The sequence below is a fragment of the Mesoplodon bidens genome, assembly GCF_964165515.1.
Source record: "Mesoplodon bidens genome assembly, chromosome: 4".
NCBI classification, from domain to species: Eukaryota; Metazoa; Chordata; class Mammalia; order Artiodactyla; family Ziphiidae; genus Mesoplodon; species Mesoplodon bidens.
The window spans coordinates 60,819,952-60,841,499 of record NC_138160.1 but is presented as its reverse complement, the minus strand read 5'-3'; the positions used below and the strand labels follow the sequence as shown (position 1 = coordinate 60,841,499).

Genomic DNA, 21,548 nt, shown 5'->3' with positions numbered 1-21,548 from the left:
TGTGGAGTCTTAACCATGGTGCCACCAGGGAAGTCCTGGTAATCTGTTTATAAACACTTTTAAGGATTCTCCCTGGGTTTAAGAAATTATTTAACTGTGGCCCTCAGTTTGGCCTTTGATCTGAAGAGGCTTGCCTACAAGCCTCATGTAGTCCCATTCCTAAAGGTAACCATTTAATAGGGTCTTCTGGGTAGAAAGGCAATTCAGACAGATTATTAGTAGATGGGAACAGTAGTTAAAGTTTTAGGTACCTTTTATATCATTAATCTTTTATTAGCTTTCTACAAGAAATCTTTCAATGCAGCTATTTTGAAATTTTGAAGCCTTTTGGGGCTTCTGTATACCAGTTAAAATAGGTACAATATTTAAGATGAGAGCTCTCTAAAATTTTAACAATTTAGTAGACATTCCCATTCAAAGGATCTAAGAAGCTAGCCTGACAAATATTTTCCCCTGCTAATATAATTTTAGAAAAGAGAAAAACTCTTACTGCTGTTGAAAAAAATCAGTTTGGGAGTGCCAGAAGAACCTATCTCACCATTTCAGGGCCCAACATCCTTTAGTTCTGATTAAGAACTTGCAAGCATACATAAACCCAGCTGGTATTCCCATAGGTGACTGTCCATCTGGGAGCTGTTTGGCCTTTGAGGCACAATTTCCCATTATTTTGTAGCCTAATTCAGATATGGGATATGAGATATGATCTGTACAACTTTCTGAGGACAGTGTGGTAGATCAAATATGTGCTGCTTCTGAATCTAGCCCCAAGGAGTTAACCTTGGGTTGGTTTGACTCTTGTACATGGCTCAGTTTCTCCCTGTGACAGTCTAAAACCACCATGGGTGCTGAGAGCACTAGGTTATCAGCCTCTGTTGTGCCTAGTCGGATGAGCAGTATTTACCTAGTGGTTGTAGTGGATCTCTCTTATTCTTCAGAGCTGAATAATTCAGTCTCTCATTTCCCTAGCAAAAGCTTTGTTCAGAACATATATCAACTCATTTTTTTCAGTGTAAGCCAAATTTAACAAAAACCCAGCCACCTATGATTCCCTGAGCCCCTTGTCCCGATCCCCGAAGTCCTGCCCAAGAACTTCACCAGTACCCCTTAAGACTCCAAGCCTTAAGTGAAACAGCTCAAATAAAATTTCAGGGTTGTTACTCAAATAATGAGATCCAGATATTAGGAGAGCTCACCAGAACACCTGAGGAGTACTGAGAAGCTGGTGGGGCTCAATGGACCCATGCTTGGTACTGAGCACCAGTTCCGGGTAGACTCCAGGTGTTCACTAGTGGGTATCTCTGATATCCTGCCAGCTAAACCATGCATGTCAACAAAAATTAATCAGTCAATCTGAGAAAGAAATGGAAATTATATTTGAGCCAAATTGAGGAGAACTGTTCTGCCCATTAATTAGAAGTCAAAGCATAGTAATATAAGTTTTTTGAGACAGAGGGCGGTACATCAAATGACGTAATATTGACAGTTTACACAATCCAGTTTTACAGTGACAAGGTTGTAAGTCATGTGACCTCTTCCTTACAAGATCAAGAAAGAAGGTTATCTTTTAAGGAGTTGTCTTGTTGATGCTAGGAAAATGTTGCACCTTAGGATTGGGCTGGTATTCTTGGGGAAGATTTGGTCAGGATGCATAATACAGATATACAGTACAGAGTAGAGGGGAAAGAGGAGGCCAAAGGGCAGAGAAAATTTTTTTACATTTAAATTTTTCTTGTCTTGCCATAAAGTATGAATTTTATTTCAAATCCCTGTAGTATCAAGTTATATAATTCTTAAGTAAACTAGGGCCTGTTTTTACACTTTTTTCCCCTTGGAGTTTTAAACCATCTATATTTACTTGTGTTCATACTACATTTGCATGGATTTTAGACACTAATTCAAAATATGACTTTGTTTTGGTCCTTATCAAATGTTCATGATGTTCTAGTTATTGAACAAAGTTTAAATGTTTCTGTCATCTGTGGCCTCAGAAATTATAATCTTAAATCCATGCCTTAAAATTTTACTAATGTGAGACACTGCTAGACATGGGTGATATTGCAAGGAACAAGGTAAACAAGGGTCCTGCCTGAGGGCCTTAGCTGCGTACATAATGGGAACACAGAGTAGTTAACAGGCAATTAGAATAATGTATGTTATGGAACACTTTAACACGGTGAACACAGATATTGAGTCAGGGATGGCTTCCAGATGCCACAACATCTGAGCTAAAACCTTAAGAATGAGTCAGCTGAGTATTTGTTAACCAGGTGAATAGCCTGTAAAGTGTTTGCTTATAGGGGCTGAGAAGAAAGAAGACATTTGGAGACCAGAAGAAAAAGAGCATTTTGCCGCATGGCAATGCAAAGCACTTATCTGTGGAGGGTAGAGCCAATCAAAAGTGGGGAGTGGCAAGACTGGCTAGAACCAGTATCCTCAGGCAATGGGTTTAAGTCATTCTTACTTCCTGCAGTGAGGAGAGTGGACTGAAGTTGACTGTTGTGACTGAGGGCTTGGAGACATTTTCAGTATTACAGGTGAGAATTGCCTACATGGACAAATCAGATATTTGGAAGGTAGAATTGAAGGGTGTGGTGAATGAGGGGAAAAGGAGGGATTCAAGAACAGGCCCAGGTTTCTGCCTTAGATAGATTGGTATGGAGATGAGGGAAGAACAGGTTTTAGACATGGTGCATCTGAGTTGAAGCATTCACTTGAACACTCCATCTTATATATTATTAGATGTAAAGATCTAACACTTAGGAGAGAGGTGGACAGGCTATGAATTTGGGAATCATCAGAAGATGACTGAAGTCACAGAAATGAGTAAGAATGCTGTGGGGAGAGCAAGTGTGGAACCCTGAGGAGCACTCACGTTTAAGGGGTAGACAGAGGCGGAGCCTGCCCTGGAATCCAAAGAACAGTGCTTACTTAGAGAGGAACTGGGAAATTAAGACTCCCAGGGGAAAGATGGCTCCAAAGAGAGTCATTAACATAAGAAATGCTGCTAATAATTACGGCAAGTAGATAAAGACTATGAAGTGTCCCATAGATTCAGGAATAAATAGCTCTTTTCTTTGGTAAGCGTGATGAGATAAAAGTGTTTAAATTTTTTTTTAATTAACAAATTTAATCAGTTATACATATACATATGTTCCCATATCCCTTCCCTTTTGCGTCTCCCTCCCGCCCTCCCTATCCCACCCCTCCAGGCGGTCACAAAGCACCGAGCTGATCTCCCTGTGCTATGCGGCTGCTTCCCACTAGCTATCTACCTTACATTTGGTAGTGTGTATATGTCCATGCCGCTCTTTCGCTTTGTCACAGCTTACCCTTCCCCCTCCCCATATGCTCAAGTCCATTCCCTAGTAGATCTGTGTCTTTATTCCTGTCTTACCCCTATGTTCTTCATGACATTTTTTTTCCTTAAATTCCATATATATGTGTCAGCATACAGTATTTGTCTTTCTCTTTCTGACTTACTTCACTCTGTATGACAGACTCTAGGTCCATCCACCTCATTACAAATAGCTCAGTTTCGTTTCTTTTTATGGCTGAGTAATATTCCATTCTATATATGTGCCACATCTTCTTTATCCATTCATCCGATGATGGACACTTAGGTTGTTTCCATCTCCGGGCTATTGTAAATAGGGCTGCTATGAACATTTTGGTACATGACTCTTTTTGAATTATGGTTTTCTCAGGGTATATGCCCAGTAGTGGGATTTCTGGGTCATATGGTAGTTCTATTTGTAGTTTTTTAAGGAACCTCCATACCGTTCTCCATAGTGGCTGTACCAATTCACATTCCCACCAGCAGTGCAAGAGTGTTCCCTTTTTTCCACACCCTCTCCAGCATTTATTGTTTCTAGATTTTTTTGATGATGGCCATTCTGACTGGTGTGAGATGATATCTCATTGTAGTTTTGATTTGCATTTCTCTAATGAGTAAAGATGTTGAGCATCCTTTCATGTGTTTGTTGGCAGTCTGTATATCTTCTGTGGAGAAATGTCTGTTTAGGTCTTCAGCCCATTTTTGGATTGGGTTGTTTGTTTTTTTGTTATTGAGCTGCATGAGCTGCTTATAAATTTTGGAGATTAATCCTTTGTCAGTTGCTTCATTTACAAATATTTTCTCCCATTCTGAGGGTTGTCTTTTGGTCTTGTTTATGGTTTCCTTTGCTGTGCAAAAGCTTTTAAGTTTCATTAGGTCCCATGTGTTTATTTTTGTCTTTATTTCCATTTCTCTAGGAGGTGGGTCAAAAAGGATCTTGCTGTGATTTATGTCATAGAGTGTTCTGCCTATGTTTTCCTCTAAGAGTTTGATAGTGTCTGGCCTTACATTTAGGTCTTTAATCCATTTTGAGCTTATTTTTGTGTATGGTGTTAGGGAGTGATCTAATCTCATACTTTATACATGTCCCTGTCCAGTTTTCCCAGCACCACTTATTGAAGACACTGTCCTTTCTCCACTGTACATTCCTGCCTCCTTTATCAAAGATAAGGTGACCATATGTGCATGGGTTTATCTCTGGGCTTTCTATCCTGTTCCATTGATCTATCTTTCTGTTTTTGTGCCAGTACCACACTGTCTTGATTACTGTAGCTTTGTAGTATAGTCTGAAGTCAGGGAGCCTGATTCCTCCAGCTCCATTTTTCGTTCTCAAGATTGCTTTGGCTATTTGGGGTTTTTTGTGTTTCCATACAAATTGTGAAATTTTTTGTTCTAGTTCTGTGAAAACTGCCAGTGGTAGTTTGATAGGGATTGCATTGAATCTGTAGATTGCTTTGGGTAGTAGAGTCATTTTCACAATGTTGATTCTTCCAATCCAAGAACATGGTACATCTCTCCATCTATTTGTATCATCTTTAATTTCTTTCATCAGTGTCTTATAATTTTCTGCATACACGTCTTTTGTCTCCTTAGGTAGGTTTATTCCTAGATATTTTATTCTTTTTGTTGCAGTGGTAAATGGGAGTGTTTCCTTGATTTCACTTTCAGATTTTTCATCATTAGTATATAGGAATGCCAGAGATTTCTGTGCATTAATTTTGTATCCTGCTACGTTACCAAATTCATTGATTAGCTCTAGTAGTTTTCTGGTAGCATCTTTAGGATTCTCTATGTATAGTATCATGTCATCTGCAAACAGTGACAGCTTTACTTCTTCTTTTCCGATTTGGATTCCTTTTATTTCCTTTTCTTCTCTGATTGCTGTGGCTAAAACTTCCAAAACTATGTTGAATAAGAGTGGTGAGAGTGGGCAACCTTGTCTTGTTCCTGATCTTAGTGGAAATGGTTTCAGTTTTTCACCATTGAGGACGATGCTGGCTGTGGGTTTGTCATATATGGCCTTTATTATGTTGAGGAAAGTTCCCTCTATGCCTACTTTCTGCAGGGTTTTTATCATAAATGGGTGTTGAATTTTGTCGAAAGCTTTCTCTGCATCTATTGAGATGATCATATGGTTTTTCTCCTTCAATTTGTTAATATGGTGTATCACATTGATTGATGTGCGTATATTGAAGAATCCTTGCATTCCTGGAATAAACCCCACTTGATCATGGTGTATGATCCTTTTAATGTGCTGTTGGATTCTGTTTGCTAGTATTTTGTTGAGGATTTTTGCATCTATGTTCATCAGTGATATTGGCCTGTAGTTTTCTTTCTTTGTGACATCCTTGTCTGGTTTTGGTATCAAGGTGATGGTGGCCTCGTAGAATGAGTTTGGGAGTGTCCCTCCCTCTGCTATATTTTGGAAGAGTTTGAGAAGGATAGGTGTTAGTGCTTCTCTAAATGTTTGATAGAATTCGCCTGTGAAGCCATCTGGTCCTGGGCTTTTGTTTGTTGGAAGATGTTTAATCACAGTTTCAATTTCAGTGCTTGTGATTGATCTGTTCATATTTTCTATTTCTTCCTGATTCAGTCTTGGAAGGTTGTGCTTCTCTAAGAATTTGTCCATTTCTTCCAGGTTGTCCATTTTATTGGCATAGAGTTGCTTGTAATAATCTCTCATGATCTTTTGTATTTCTGCAGTGTCAGTTGTTACTTCTCCTTTTTCATTTCTAATTCTATTGATTTGAGTCTTCTCCCTTTTTTTCTTGATGAGTCTGGCTAATGGTTTATCAATTTTGTTTATCTTCTCAAAGAACCAGCTTTTAGTGTTATTGATCTTTGCTGTCGTTTCCTTCATTTCTTTGTCATTTATTTCTGATCTGATTTTTATGATTTCTTTCCTTCTGCTAACTTTGGGGCTTTTTTGTTCTTCTTTCTCTAATTGCTTTAGGTTCAAGGTCAGGTTGTTTATTCAAGATGTTTCCTGTTTCTTAAGGTGGGATTGTATTGCTATAAACTTCCCTCTTAGAACTGCTTTTGCTGCACTCCATAGGTTTTGGGTCGTCGTGTCTCCATTGTCATTTGTTTCTAGGTATTTTTTAATTTCCTTTTTGATTTCTTCAGTGATCACTTCGTTATTAAGTAGTGTATTGTTTAGCCTCCATGTGTTTGTATTTTTTACAGATCTTTTCCTGTAATTGATATCTAGTCTCATAGCATTGTGGTCAGAAAAGATACTTGATACAATTTCAATTTTCTTAAATTTACCAAGGCTTGATTTGTGACCCAAGATACGACCTATCCTGGAGAATGTTCCATGAGCATTTGAGAAAAATGTGTATTCTGTTGTTTTTGAATGGAATGTCCTATAAACATCAATTAAGTCCATCTTGTTTAATGTATCATTTAAAGCTTGTGTTTCCTTATTTATTTTCATTTTGGTTGATCTCTCCATTGGTGAAAGTGGGGTGTTAAAGTCCCCTACTATGATTGTGTTACTGTCGATTTCTCCTTTTATGGCTGTTAGTATTTGCCTTATGTATTGAGGTGCTCCTATGTTGGGTGCATAAATATTTACAATTGTTATATCTTCTTCTTGGATCGATCCCTTGATCATTATGTAGTGTCCTTCTTTGTCTCTTCTAATAGTCTTTATTTTAAAGTCTATTTTGTCTGATATGAGAATTGCTACTCCAGCTTTCTTTTGGTTTCCATTTGCATGGAATATCTTTTTCCATCCCCTTACTTTCAGTCTGTATCTGTCTCTAGGTCTGAAGTGGGTCTCTTGTAGACAGCATATATGTGGGTCGTGTTTTTGTATCCATTCAGCCAATCTGTGTCTTTTGGTGGGAGCATTTAGTCCATTTACATTTAAGGTAATTATCGATATGTATGTTCCTATTCCCATTTTCTTAATTGTTTTGGGTTCGTTATTGTAGGTCTTTTCCTTCTGTTGTGTTTCTTGCCTAGAGAAGTTCCTTTAGCATTTGTTGTAAAGCTGGTTTGGTGGTGCTGAACTCTCTCAGCTTTTGCTTGTCTGTAAACGTTTTAATTTCTCCATCAAATCTGAATGAGATCCTTGCTGGGTAGAGTAATCTTGGTTGCAGGTTTTTCTCCTTCATCACTTTAATTATGTCCTGCCACTCCCTTCTGGCTTGTAGAGTTTCTGCTGAGAGATCAGCTGTTATCCTGATGGGGATTCCCTTGTGTGTTATTTGTTGTTTTTGCCTTGCTGCTTTTAATATGATTTCTTTGTGTTTAATTTTTGACAGTTTGATTAATATGTGTCTTGGCGTATTTCTCCTTGGATTTATTCTGTATGGGACTCTCTGTGGCTCCTGGACTTGATTAACTATTTCCTTTCCCATATTAGGGAAGTTTTCAACTATAATCTCTTCAAATATTTTCTCAGTCCCTTTCTTTTTCTCTTCTTCTTCTGGAACCCGTATAATTCGAATGTTGGTGCGTTTAATGTTGTCCCAGAGGTCTCTGAAACTGTCCTCTGTTCTTTTCATTCTTTTTTCTTTATTTTGCTCTGCAGCAGTTATTTCCACTATTTTATCTTCCACCTCACTTATCCGTTCTTCTGCCTCAGTTTTTCTGCTATTGATCCCATCTAGAGTATTTTTCATTTCATGTATTGTGTTTTTAATCGATGCTTGATTCATCTTTAGTTCTTCTAGGTCCTTGTTAACTGTTTCTTGCATTTTGTCTATTCTATTTCCAAGATTTTGGATCATGGAAATAGAATCTTGGATCATCTTTACTATGATTATTCTGAATTCTTTTTCAGGTAGACTGCCTATTACCTCTTCATTTGTTAGGTCTGGTGGGTTTTTATCTTGCTCCTTCTCCTGCTCTGTGTTTTTCTGTCTTCTCATTTTGCTTATGTTACTGTGTTTGGGGTCTCCTTTTTGCAGGCTGCAGGTTCGTAGTTCCCGTTGTTTTTGGTGTCTGTCCCTAGTGGCTAAGGTTGGTTTAGTGGGTTGTGTAGGCTTCCTGGTGGAGGGGACTAGTGCCTGTGTTCTGGTGGGTGAGGCTGGATCTTGTCTTTCTGGTGGGCAGGTCCACGTCTGGTGGTGTGTTTTGGGGTGTCTGCGGACTTTTTATGATTTTAGGCAGCCTCTCTGCTAATGGGTGGCGTTGTGTTCCTGTCTTGCTAGTTATTTGGCATAGAGTGTCCAGCACTGTAGCTTGCTGGTCGTTGAGTGAAGCTGGGTGCTGGTGTTGAGATGGAGATCTCTGGAAGATTTTCGCCGTTTGATATTATGTGGAGCTGGGAGGTCTCTTGTGGATCAGTGTCCTGAAGTTGGCTCTCCCACCTCAGAGGCACAGCACTGACTCCTGGCTCCTCAATTTGGGATGATTTGTTGTCTATTCATGTATTCCACAGATGCAGGGTACATCAAGTTGATTGTGGAGATTTAATCCGCTGTTTCTGAGTGTTTAAGTTTTTTAATAAAGGAAAATTTATTCCAATTACTTTAGTTCTCCGTCACATTTTTAACGCTGTAGTTCCCAGTTGGCAAACTCCTGAGACTCTGATGTAATTGAATAGATTGAATGAGTATTACAATTTTTTAAAGTGTAGATGTGGTTATGATCAATAGAATTTTTAAATCATTAGAAAATAGGTTTGAGTTCAGAACAGATTTGGGGTATTTGATATTTTTCTCATATCAACAGAGACCAAAGTGATACTGCTGTCATTTAAGTGTCTGAAATGTTTTGGCTTTATAAAGGGAGTCCTGCAGGACTCTTTCATGATCCAGCTGGTCGTTAGATGGTTATGTCAGGGAGGAATAAATTTTCCTCTGCCCTTCTATGTTCTTCTGGCTCATCTAAGAATTAAATTGACATGAGGCAGATTAACAGAAAATCAAAGTTTAATAATATGTATATGTGGGAGAGATCCAGGAAAACTGAGTAACTCAATAAAATGACTGAAACCCTCACCTTAAATACCATCTTCAGCTAAAGACAAAAGAAGATGTGGGAGTAGTGGTTTGGAACTTAAAAGAGCTGTAAGACAATTCACAGGAAGATGAGAATGCAAATGTTTGGTAAACAAATGTTTGCTGGGCCATGAAGAAACAGTGGGACACAGAGTAGGCTCTGGTCTCTAGACCCTGCTGAGTTTCCCGTATAACACCTAGCCAATATTGTTTGCAGATATCTCTACTGATAGCTCTATTCCAGGAAAAGAACCTCTATCTAAAATTTTTTTAGGCAGTGAGAGGGGAAGGTCAGAGTTTCTTCCTGAGTCTTTTGGGCCTTAATTGTTTTTAGCTCAAAATAATCCACGTGCCAAAGAGACATTTTGGGGTGGTACGTTTTGCTCCTCTGCAGTTATATTCACTTAATGGTAATTCATCAAGATGTGCACTGTTCTGTATGTGTGTTGTAGTTAAACTAAAATTTGGGGGGTTGTGGTTTGAAGTGACTTATGAGGGATCCCTATAACTCTACAAGAACTACTACATTGAATCAAGATTTCTGATATGCCTGGGCGAAATGACAGGAGCATTACAGCATAGTTCCTCCCTCTCTTCTTGTGTGGCCCCAGGTTTTGGCAGCGCAGGGATGATGTTGCTTCATACTTTTTAATGGAGTAGTGACAACTTGGGATTTATTCCAGACAGACCCACAGTTGTTCACGTGTCTTATTTTGTATATTTAAAAATTGGGGGAACTTAAACCCAAGCCTGCCTTTTCAGCCTTCAGTTTGATCTCAGGTGGCCTCGACTTGCAGAGGCTTGAAGCAGGGTTTCGGTTCCCGGCCAGAGATTGAGGTCGGGTTACGGTGGTGAGAGCACCAAATCCTAAGCACTAGACCAGTGGTCAGTGACAAGGCCCTGGCCCTTCAGCTTTGCAGAAAAGAATTCCCACAAAGACGGAAAGTAGTGAAACAAGTAAAGTGTTTATTAGGAGGAAGAAAAGAGTACAGTACGTTTGGATAGACACACGGGCAGACTCGGAGAGTTACGCCCTCGTGGTAGTTTGAATCACTTATATGGGGTGTTTCTTCCCGGTTTCCTTTGGCCAATCATTTTGATTTGCCTGGTTCAGAGTCCGTATTTGGTATATCTCAGGGTCCTCCCACGTGTGCACACACATCTCTTAGCCGAGATGGATTCTACTGAAGAGGCCTACGGGTAGTTAGCATCACTTACTATGGGGTGGCGCCCCCTCCCTTTTTTGACCTCCAAGGAGCCTTTCTGTGCATGTGTAGTTGGGGAGGTCTCCTGACTTCAAGAATGAGAAATATGTGTTCTCTTATCTTCTATCTGGGCAGGGCCCAGCCGCCTCCTCCTATTTTCATCATAGAGTATCCACAGAGAACAACTCCAGCTGTTTGCCCCAGGGGCCCATCTGTCTCCTGCCTCAAGTTTAATAGTAATATGAAGCTGCTTTAGAGAGGGATATTTCCCCCTCTGCCCCTCTTGAGTTCTTGTGGCTGGACTAATAATAAAATTGACACAAGATAGATTAACAGGAGAAAAACAAATTTTAATTCATGTGTGTGGGGGTCCTACAGAAATGGGACCAAAGCAGTGACCAAAGCAGGCAGCTTTTATACTCTTTCAACAAAGAAACAACAAAGTTGTGAGGGCAAAGAAACTTAGGTTTGGGGTGCCCAATTAGTGAAGAATCTAAACAGAGTTTGGACTTGGAGTAGTAAATTTAAAATGTAACAAGATTTGTTTATATAGGTTTCCCGCTTCTCAAACCAGATTCCCTATCGTTGGCAATAATGGTGTCCTACCTCCAGATGCAGGGAATACACATTTCACATAAGATTTGTTTCCTGCTTTCAGGGAGATGGGAGTGTCAGAGTGTCCCTCTTGCACTGGCCATTTCTTAAGTAACCTTAATTCAAAATAATCAATATGCCACTGAGGCACATTTTGTGGTAGCCTACTCTGGGCCCCAACAAAGCTATTGTTCCACTTATAGTCCACTTAAATTTGTTTTATCACAGCAAGATACACACATAGCTTGCTTGTTTCCATTTTGCTATTATTCTTTATATTTTTATCTTCTGATACAGCTGAGGTTCTACTTGCATTAGAACTACTTGGAGGACTTATTAAACACGCATATTCCTGGCTCCACCCAAGACCTACTGAAAAATAATTTCTGTGAATGGGGGGCCTGGGAATTTTCATTTTAACAGGTTCCCCAGGCAGTTCCCCAAGTGATTGAGAACCACTGCTCTACCATTCTAAGCAGGCTTTCAAGCATCAGTTCAACTTTTTTTTCTCTATGATATTATTGTCTTTGCTTAGGAAGGTTCCCCTCAGAAGCCCTATCTGTACTTCTCATTGGCTATAGATCTACAACTTTGTACTTAAAACCTTCCTGCAATTTTATATAGTTTCTGTGGCAAGTCCTCAAGTCACAGGTACTCAACTCTGCCACTGTACCATGAAAACAGATATAAACAATACATGAATGAACATGATTATATTCCAATAAAGCTTTATTTTAAATTCATATAATTCCCACATGTCATGAATTTTTTTTTCCTTTTTCCTTTTTTTTTTTTGGCCATGCCACTCAGCTTGTGGGATCTTAGTTCCCTGACCAGGGATTGAACCCGGGCCCTCAGCAGTGAAAGCACAGAGTCCTAACCACTGGACCGCCAGGGAATTCCCCATGAAATGTTGTTATTGTTTCCCCACCATTTAAAAATGAAATTATGGGGCTTCCGTGGTGGCGCGATGGTTGGGAGTCCGCCTGCCGATGCAGGGGACGCAGGTTCGTGCCCCGGGCTGGGAGGATCCCACATGCCGCGGAGCGGCTGGGCCCGTGAGCCATGGCCGCTGAGCCTGCGCGTCCGGAGCCTGTGCTCCGCAACGGGAGAGGCCGCAACAGGGAGGGGCCCACGTACCGCAAAAAAATAAAAAAATAAAAATGAAATTCTGAGCTTAAAGGCCATTCTGAAAGTAGGCAGTAGACTAGAATTGACCCACGGGCCATAGTTCACCAACCCCCTGCTCTAGATTATTGTCCTAACACAGTGTCGGTCAATATACAGTAAGTATTTGAGTACTGAGTGAGTGAATTAATTGTAACACTCTGTGCACTGATTTTGCACAGAGCATATATTGTTCATCTTTGTGATAATATTACCTAGTGTACTAACTGGTTCAGAAATGTTTGTCAGCTCACTTTTCAACTTTCTCCTAGAGTTAATGCCAGGGTTATCAGTGTTCTCTATTTTCTTGAATCAACAGCTTTTTTTTTTCCTGTATGTCTGAATAGGAAGGCCCAAACAGTTTGATTAATGAAGAAGAGTTCTTTGATGCTGTTGAAGCTGCTCTTGACAGACAAGATAAAATAGAAGAACAGGTATGTATATTATTAAAAATTATTAAAAATCCTTGATGTATGTTATTCATATAAATAGAATTTGAAATCATAATCCTAATAACCTAAAAATGAACTCTCGTCTACAGTGAGTCACAAATGTAGAAGAATCTTTATAAGTCACTTTATTGACCAATTTCCAAGCAATAGAAAGAAGACTAATGATTGTTTAAAGCAAGCATGCATAATTAACATGAAATTAAATGGAAATATTTTGCCTGTTCCCCTTGAAGTATCCAACCTTATTATCATTCTATTAATACAAAGTATATATTTGCTCTGAGTAAAACAGTCTCTTTGAATTTCTCTTCACTACCAAGTGCCATATGAATTCAAAAGGAAGATGACCAAGAATTTATTTTTCTTCTATGTTAGTACCATTCAGTTTTTATTATTAACTCATTTATTGCCTTCACTACCTTCACCTTAATTACTTCCTCACTTTTAACTTTGCTCAGTGTTTTTTCATCATTAAATTCACAGCAGTTATACCCAGCTCCTTCTGTGGAAATTGAAGGAAGGCATTTCTAAAATCCTTTAACTCTAGTTTCAAGATTAATTTGATCCTTTACCTTTAATTCTGCAACAATGCAGTTACCATATATTACCACTAGATGGTACTTAAAGATGAATTTTAGTTATTCTTCTCAAGACTTTAAGCATCTTGCAAATAAATCATACGTGTATCAGTTTTATACTACAAATTAACTTGCATAGAAGAATTGGCTTGTTTATTCCCTCTGATTGCTAAGGCAGTCATGGCTATTATGCCCATTTACTGATCTATGTATCCGAGGGTAAGTCATCTGCAATAGTGGCTGTTTGCTTTTCATGTTTATTTTTCCCTGTTTTTTATCATTGATGAAAAGTTTGTCACATTAATTTATAAAAGCTTATTGCTCATTTTTTATACCCAAAAGATGCTACACAGCACTCAATAGAACTTTCAGTTCCTAAATAAGTTCTAATTTTGGATGCCAAAAATATCTGAAATAGCATCATTGTATTTGGCTTTTTAGGGTGTTTTGGGTGGGTTTTTTTTCCCTTCACTGTTTTCGCTTTTGTTTTAATCTAAGATGTGTTATTTTGTGAAGAATAGCAAACTGTGAGGTCAAGACAAGTTAGTCTTAGTTTTGCCAGTAACTGTGTAGCTCTAAATGTATCACTTAAATTCTCTGGGCCTTGGTTTTCTAATCTGTGAAACAAGGAGTTGGACAAGATGATTCAGATCATCCCTTCTGGCTCTAAAATGCTCCTCCACTGAGTATCAATATGGTGGTTGAGTTGGAGTTGAAGAGAATCAATAAAAACTTCAGTATGCTTTAGAAAAAAGAAATATTCACAGGGCGATCAACTCATTTAATATCAGTCTATTCCTGACACTGTAGTAGATAAAAACAAGTCATTAAACAGACCATGATTTTCTTTGCCTAAGAGCCAGGCACGTTGATATGACAAAGATAATCACACACACAATACAGCATAGTTTCTGGTACAGTATATTTAGTAAATATTTATTGAATAAGTGAGAAGAAACTAGGCAAGCTGAGAAGGAGGCAAGAGGTTAAGTGGCAGCTTAACAAGAGTGAGGTGATGGGATGAAGGCAGAATACCTTCATGGAAAGGAGACAAAGATATACATGATATGTTCTTTTGAACATAACTGAAGCAAACAATGATTATTGGTTCAAATGATACAGCCCTCCAGGGCCCTGATGATGTAGAATGATTAGAATAATTTGGCCAGAGTTTGGATAAGATAATTATTTTGGTAGCAGTGTTAAGGTTGATTCATGGTAAATGGTGCCATGCTGGTATTGGAAATTCTGACTGGGAGCAAAAATAAAAGAATGAATCCTTGGTCTAAGGTAGTATCTATGGAATCCAGAAGAAGAAAATTGGGATACATGAAGTGTCAAGATTTGGTAAGGCTTGTATCTTTAGAGTAACTTCATAATTCAAATATTTATAAGCACTAAAGTGTTCAGTAATTAAATATTTGTTATCCATTCTTAAGCTGCAAAATACACTTCAAAACCTTCCCATTTAACATTATATGTTTTCTTAGTCACAGAGTGAAAAGGTCAGGTTACATTGGCCTACATCAATGCCATCTGGAGATGCTTTTTCTTCTGTGGGGACTCATAGATTTGTCCAAAAGGTAAGCTAATATCACAGTTTACTAAAAGTATATGCTATATTTTTCTTCACTATTGACGAAACTATCCTGTTATATAAAGTCTTTTTCCTTTTCTTGAATTTAAGTAATGAGATTTTTTGGTATTACGTGTTTTCTTCCATATACATCCTCCAGAACTGTTAGAAATCTTCTGAACATAATGTTCTTTCTTTTTTATTTAAGGGGGAAAGAAGGGTGGGGGAATAGGGAGTGGCTTGTCCAAAACAGTTAACCAGAAGCATAGCCAGTGATATTAGATCTCTTTTTGCTTTGGGGTTAAGTGGTATTATTTTGTATTATTGGAAGCACTGCATTCGATTTTGGAGCATAACACATAATAGGTGCATGAAGTCAGCACTTGCTGCTGAGCTTGTTTCATATAGTGCTTTGTTCTCTCTTTCTTTATCTTGTGTTTGGAAGTTGGTACTGAATGCTCTGTTGTGCCTTTGTTCTGATTACTTGGTTTTTTCTTTGTCTGTCTCTGGTAGCCCTATAGTCGCTCTTCCTCCATGTCTTCCATTGATCTAGTCAGTGCCTCTGACGATGTTCACAGATTCAGCTCCCAGGTACTGTATGAATGTATAGAGTGGACTTGAGTCTTTCTGTGCTATATTTCAGCCTGCTTTCCCAGTTCCTAGAAATCTTTTGGTTAGGCCACTTGTTTTGGTTTTGAATTTTAAATAGTAACATCAATCATTAAAGAAAGCCTTCCTTATCTGCTAAATAGTTCCTCTGTCAGGCTTGCATGTGCCCTTTGTATCCTCTATTGTGAATAGCTTGGAATTTCGCCATACAGGAGATACTCCTGAAAGATTTCAAATTGAATTGAAACGAGTAGAAGGTACCTGGTTTTTAACTATCCTGTGATATCTGTTTCTTCAGACAGGATTCAGCAACTTTTGTGGACATGGTCTATAGGATATGTTATAGCATTAAAGCAGGTTTCAAGCCTTACTTCTAACCTAATTTAAAATATCTCATAATATTTTCAACAGGGAAATAATTTTTTAAATAAAATTTGTCTCATTACCATTGTACTAAGCTTCATTGAACAGGTTGCATTTTGCTTTGGCAAATTATCCCTGGAAATGAGTATTCCAGTCCATATGATAAATCTATGGAAATTGATTTTAAATTACTTAGTATCAGCACGGGTTAGGAATTTAGGACAGGAAGCTGGTTGCTTGCAGTCTCTGCCCTCATAATAAAATCAACGTATCAATGGAGGAATATTTTTTTAGCATCAGCATTAGGTTAAAAAAGTTTTTTATAATCTTCACATATTTGCCATTCAACTTTGTATTTTTATGGTGTTTGCATTTTATTGGGTTGCAATATGTCATAGTATGTTAAGAACCTGAGCTCTATAGTCAAAATGATCAAGTTTAAATCCGGTTTCCTGCATGACGTTTCACAACTTTTCTAACTCCTCTGTGTTTTGCTTCTGTCATCTAGCTAGGAGTGTGATAGAGCTAGAACCTAGCATGTAGTAAGTGCTCAGTAAGTGAGCTTTTATCATTATAATATTATTTCTTTGAGCTAATCAAAATTATCTACATTATTTTTTCTCTATCAGAGTGTTCCAATAAAAAAAATTTTTAGTCAGTTTAAAACAGGCATACAAATAAAATTTACATTAGTTTTCAACTGTGTAATAAAGAAGAAAATTAAGTTTAAGACTTAAATTTTTTTCTGACTTTTGTAGCTTTTTTTTTTCCTTGAACATTTTTGAGAAAGAGATGCATCAGGTCCTCATCAGAAATTACCCTTAGCCAGATTTATTACAATATTTCTTACCTATTGCTCATTCATTTATGTATGCTTTTAAAATAGTGACTTATACTCACAATAAATCATTGACCAAACTAGATTATACTGGGAGACTTTGGTTTATTCTTAATTAAACTCCACGTTGCATTAAAATAATAAATTAACAGACTAACTAAAAGACATCAGTACTGGTCACCATTTTCCCTTAAAATATAGAAATATACAGGCTATAAATTTTTAAAAATGTAATGAGAGCAAGAAAAGAATTTGAGCTACTGATAGGTGCCTAAGAATTAGGGCTTCAGAACCCAGACCTGGGCCTTAGCTATAGAGATATATAAAACAGCTGAAAGCCTTTGAGTACAGGTGAAATATCACTGAGAAGGAGGTGTCCACATTTTTATAAGACTGTCAAATTGTAGCTTCTTTACCTAATTTTTTGTGTAACTTTTCTGTATAAGTTGAGAAAAATCTTTCTAGTATTTTTTTTCTAATGTATGATGCTCGTTATTGATCCGATTCTGTTTTTAAACTTTTGATTATTTTACTGTTTTATATTCCAGAAGAGGAAATGAAGGAAAACAACATTGAGGTCTTCAAGTATTTATTTTCCTTGCTAAAGTATTTGTTGTCATTAGCAGACTTGGGCTCTGGCAGTTAACTATTGATTAATTTGGCTTTGCTATCTACTTATAAGTCTTGGCTCATGACTGTTTTGTTCTTGTTGAAATAATGGTCATAGTCCTGCTTGAGTAAGATACTTAAATGTAGAACTGAGAGATGCCCTGAAAATAACTTCAAATAATATATGTGACTCTACTAGGAAATTAGTAGCAACACGTGAATCTGTATCTGTCTGATGGACAGATGTTGGAAATGAAGTAGCTCTCAGTGAAAGTGTATAGAAAGTAGGAAGGACTTAGATTTATAAATGGATCTTCTTGGCCACATTTATTTCTATAACAGTTACCACCTAAAGATGTCACCTCAGAAATCAAAGGGAAATAAAAAGCATCCTTAGTTGGGGGAAAGAAAAAAAGAAAATCAAAGGGTGGGTAGTACATCTGTGGGTTAATATATGATGAGCATCACCATTGCAAAAACAATTCTGCATAAAGCTTTTTCCCACTTTTGTGCATAGTAACATCATTGTTGTGGTAATTATTTATTTTACCCCTCCCTTTTTTATTGTATCAATATAAGTAATAGAATGCTAATTTAGCAGAACTAGAAAGTAGAGTAAATAAAATGAAATTACTAGATCACTATTAATATTCTTATGCATATCCTTTTTCCACATATATGTAAATTAAATAAAATCAGTCACATACTTATAATTACACACACCTTAGTAATTGTTTTTTTCTACCAAAGTAGGTAATTCTATATATACTGTTTTGTAACTAGCTGTTGTGTTTTTTTAAAGCACACATATAATTAGGCCCATGTTCCCATCAGTAAATATAGGTCTAGATCTCCTTGTCTATTGTATGGATATGCATACTAGATTTACCTACTCACCTAATATTGAACATTTAGTTTTTTTCCAGTTAGTCTATTATTTAATAAATAGTGCTACATGGGCATCCTTGTATATACAGCATCCTTGTATGTACATCTTTGTACACTTATCCAATTATTTCCTTAGAATATATTTCTAGAAGTAGAATTTTTAGGACAAAGGCCATGCACACACCCAAGCTTTTTATTCTTATTGCCAACTGTTTGTTAGAAAAGTTGAACCAGCTACACTCCCAGGTCAGTTTTCTTTTGCTATACTGACACTGAATATTATTATTCAGTTAATATTTGCCAATCTGATAGAATAAAAGTGTAATTTTTCTTCTTGGCTAATTGCATTTTCCAGTGAATTGGCTATTCATGTCCTTGACCATTTTTCTTTTGGGTTAACAGTGCACTGTTAATTTGTTATTAATAAATTATTGTATCCAACAGATCCCTTTATGACTCTGTAACAATAAGCATAGTTGTATTCCTTTCACATGGGTAAGAAAAAGAGATCCAAGCTCTTTTTGAGCCCTTCTGAGACTTGTGTTCAATACAGTTTTGTTGTACCATCAAAGGACAATTTTCTTTTAACGTTTCTATATTAATAATGTTAGAAAGATCCAGTTAGATCTAGCCTCCTAAAGTGGCATATACTGAGTGATTCACACGTGAAGGGAAAGAAAAGGTAAGAATTGGAGTGCCATCACATCTACTTCAAATCTGTTTTGTCTTCAGGTTTTTCATAGTTCATTTGGTATGAAGATGCTGTATGTAAGGTGCAAAAAAATCAAGGGCAGGATTCCTGACATTATGCTTAGTGTAAAATTCAGCCTTTTTTTTAAGTGATAGATGTTTCTAGTAACATTATTTTCTAGTATATCAAATTTTGAACCTGATAAGGTAGAAAATTTGGCATATGTTTATTCTTGTCACATCCAATTAATGGTCTCTAGTTTCCCACATACTTCTGATGTAGAGTCATAACTGAAAACAGTAAATGGAGCATCTTTAGGTTTATATCTGAAATGTGAGTGTGGTCACATGTGCCCAGGTCATTACCCCTATAGTAACATTGGCTACTGCATATTTTAACATAAAATTCATAATAGTGAAATTTTACCAGTATCATCTTTCTTTTTAACCTTAATGTTATTACCTCGGGGAATATACCATAATGGATAAAGATTCCTTGATGAAGGCTTTGCAGACATGGTTAGTACAGTAATTGGGTACTTCGATAGTTTCGTTAATTTCCTAGGAGCACAGTACTGAATACATCTTGTTTGTTTCTCTGTTGGACTTTTTCAAGCCCTCTTAAGGAAGTAAATGAGGACAAAAGACTGAAAACTTTTCCATAGATGCAGTGGTAACTATTCTTTCATCTATCTAGCAAGACAATGTTGAATGCATTTACTGTACATTGTTTCAAACTTAAGTTACCTTCTATCAATTTATATTTGTGGAATCTGGTTTCTTTTGCACCGAAGCATAAATCAAAAGCACCTCATTTTTCAAACATTTGAAATAACTGATTTAGGAATAATCTCCTAAACAGAAACACAATTACCTGCAATATTTTTCAACAAAAGAGCTAAATGGCACTAAAGTTTTTTTAAACAGAACTCTCTTTGTTTTTTAGCAGAATAAAATCCTTAACATTCTTCTTTCACAAGTAATCCATTTAAAGTAGGGCCTATTTGGGGGAAACATTTCTTTCTGCCTCTAATCTCATAATAAATATGGGTGTTCTTAACTCCCAGTGTCGTACCTATAAGTACATACGTATTCAGATCTGAAGATTTTTTAAGATCTTGGGATCTAAAAATCATAAAAAAAATTTTCCCAATCATGATGTGACACAGACAAATGAATCAAGCCAGCGCTACTGTTGAGGCTTTATTTATGCATGCTAACTGGGACTTTCTTTGTTCTTCATCTTTTGGTAATAAAATACGTTTTGTATGTATTATTTGTAACTTGGGGTCCTACATTAGTCATCCTTACCCTCTCAAAGCAGATTTCAAAATTTTAGAGGCACAAAGGTTTTTTCCAGTCAGCCTCTGAAGTTATGTTTTCTAATTAAGGCTTTATAAAATTATAGAGGTACTAGTAGTCATGTTTTAAAATTTCTTTCAAGTCTCTAACTCAGCACCATTCACATTAAAGTTTATGAATAAAGAAGTAAGATATTATGTAATGTTTATTTAGTACAAAACTAGATTGTAGAATTTCAGCATAATCATTTTTATCAAAAACTTTCTGGTGATCATTGCTAATTAAAGAGATACTTAAAGCCATAACTACTTTCAGTAACCAAAATTGCATTCTGAAATCCAGAAAACTTGGTTTACACATCACAATAACATATTGATAACATCCTTTTGTGTAGAAAAATTATATCCCCAGGGTGAATAATTTTAAGATCTCTGCCCCCAAAGCATTCATGTATTTATTTCAAAACACATGTAAACCTGGTTCTTATGTTTCCCTGACAAATGCAATAGACTTTATGTAAAATAAGTAATTAAACTTACGAATAAATCTTTAAATTGAAGTATATAATATGCATATTTTTCAACTCTTTTCTGCCTTCTCTTAATAATATTACTAGGTAAAACAAAATTATGAGTAAAAGTTTAGAAAACAGAACTTAGAAACTAAGTGTCTATGCGTAGATGGTAAAGGTGCCAGTTGCTTCAGAGATGATCTTTCTGTCACTTTAGTTCTGTTTAAAAATAGGTTTCATACTAGGAAGGTTTCCAAAGAACACTTAAATGAAATCTTACCAATAAATCTTATTGAGGATTATGGGAGTGTGAACTGTTTGACCTTATTTGCTTATAAAAGATGGGTAGGGGTGGGGCTTCCCTGGTGGCGCAATGGTTGAGAGTCTGCCTGCTAATGCAGGGGACACGGGTTCGAGCCCTGGTCTGGGAGGATCCCACATGCCGCGGAGCAACTAGGCCCGTGAGCCACAGCTGCTGAGCCTGCGCGTCTGGAGCCTGTGCTCCGCGGCAAGAGAGGCCGCGATGGTGAGAGGCCCGCGCACCGCGATGAAGAGTGGCCCCCTCTTGCCACAACTAGAGAAGGCCCTCGCACAGAAACGAAGACCCAACACAGCAAAAATAAATAAATAAATTACTAAAAAATAAAAAAAAAAAGAGTCCTTTTAAAAAAATAAAAATAAAAAAAATAAAAGATGGGTAGGGGTAATTTGATAGTTAAAAGCAGAGGTTGCGGGCTTCCCTGGTGGCGCAGTGGTTGAGAGTCCACCTGCCGATGCAGGGGACATGGGTTCGTGCCCCGGTCCGGGAAGATCCCACATGCCGCGGAGCAGCTGGGCCCGTGAGACATGGCCGCTGGGCCTGCGTGTCCAGAACC

General features: G+C 37.4%; 1 protein-coding gene across 3 annotated transcripts in view; it reads left to right on the top strand.

The window, feature by feature from the left end:
• Positions 1-21,548, top strand: part of CERT1 (ceramide transporter 1) — a 134,629-nt gene that overhangs the window by 97,971 nt on the left and 15,110 nt on the right. For 2 of the 3 annotated variants that reach the window (XM_081233016.1, XM_081233015.1), the window contains 3 exons: positions 12,605-12,691; positions 14,778-14,870; positions 15,377-15,454. In XM_081233016.1, coding sequence (XP_081089142.1) covers positions 12,605-12,691; positions 14,778-14,870; positions 15,377-15,454 — 258 coding nt within the window. The remainder of the gene's footprint in view (positions 1-12,604; positions 12,692-14,777; positions 14,871-15,376; positions 15,455-21,548) is intronic. The other variant, XM_081233014.1, reaches the window with a different exon arrangement.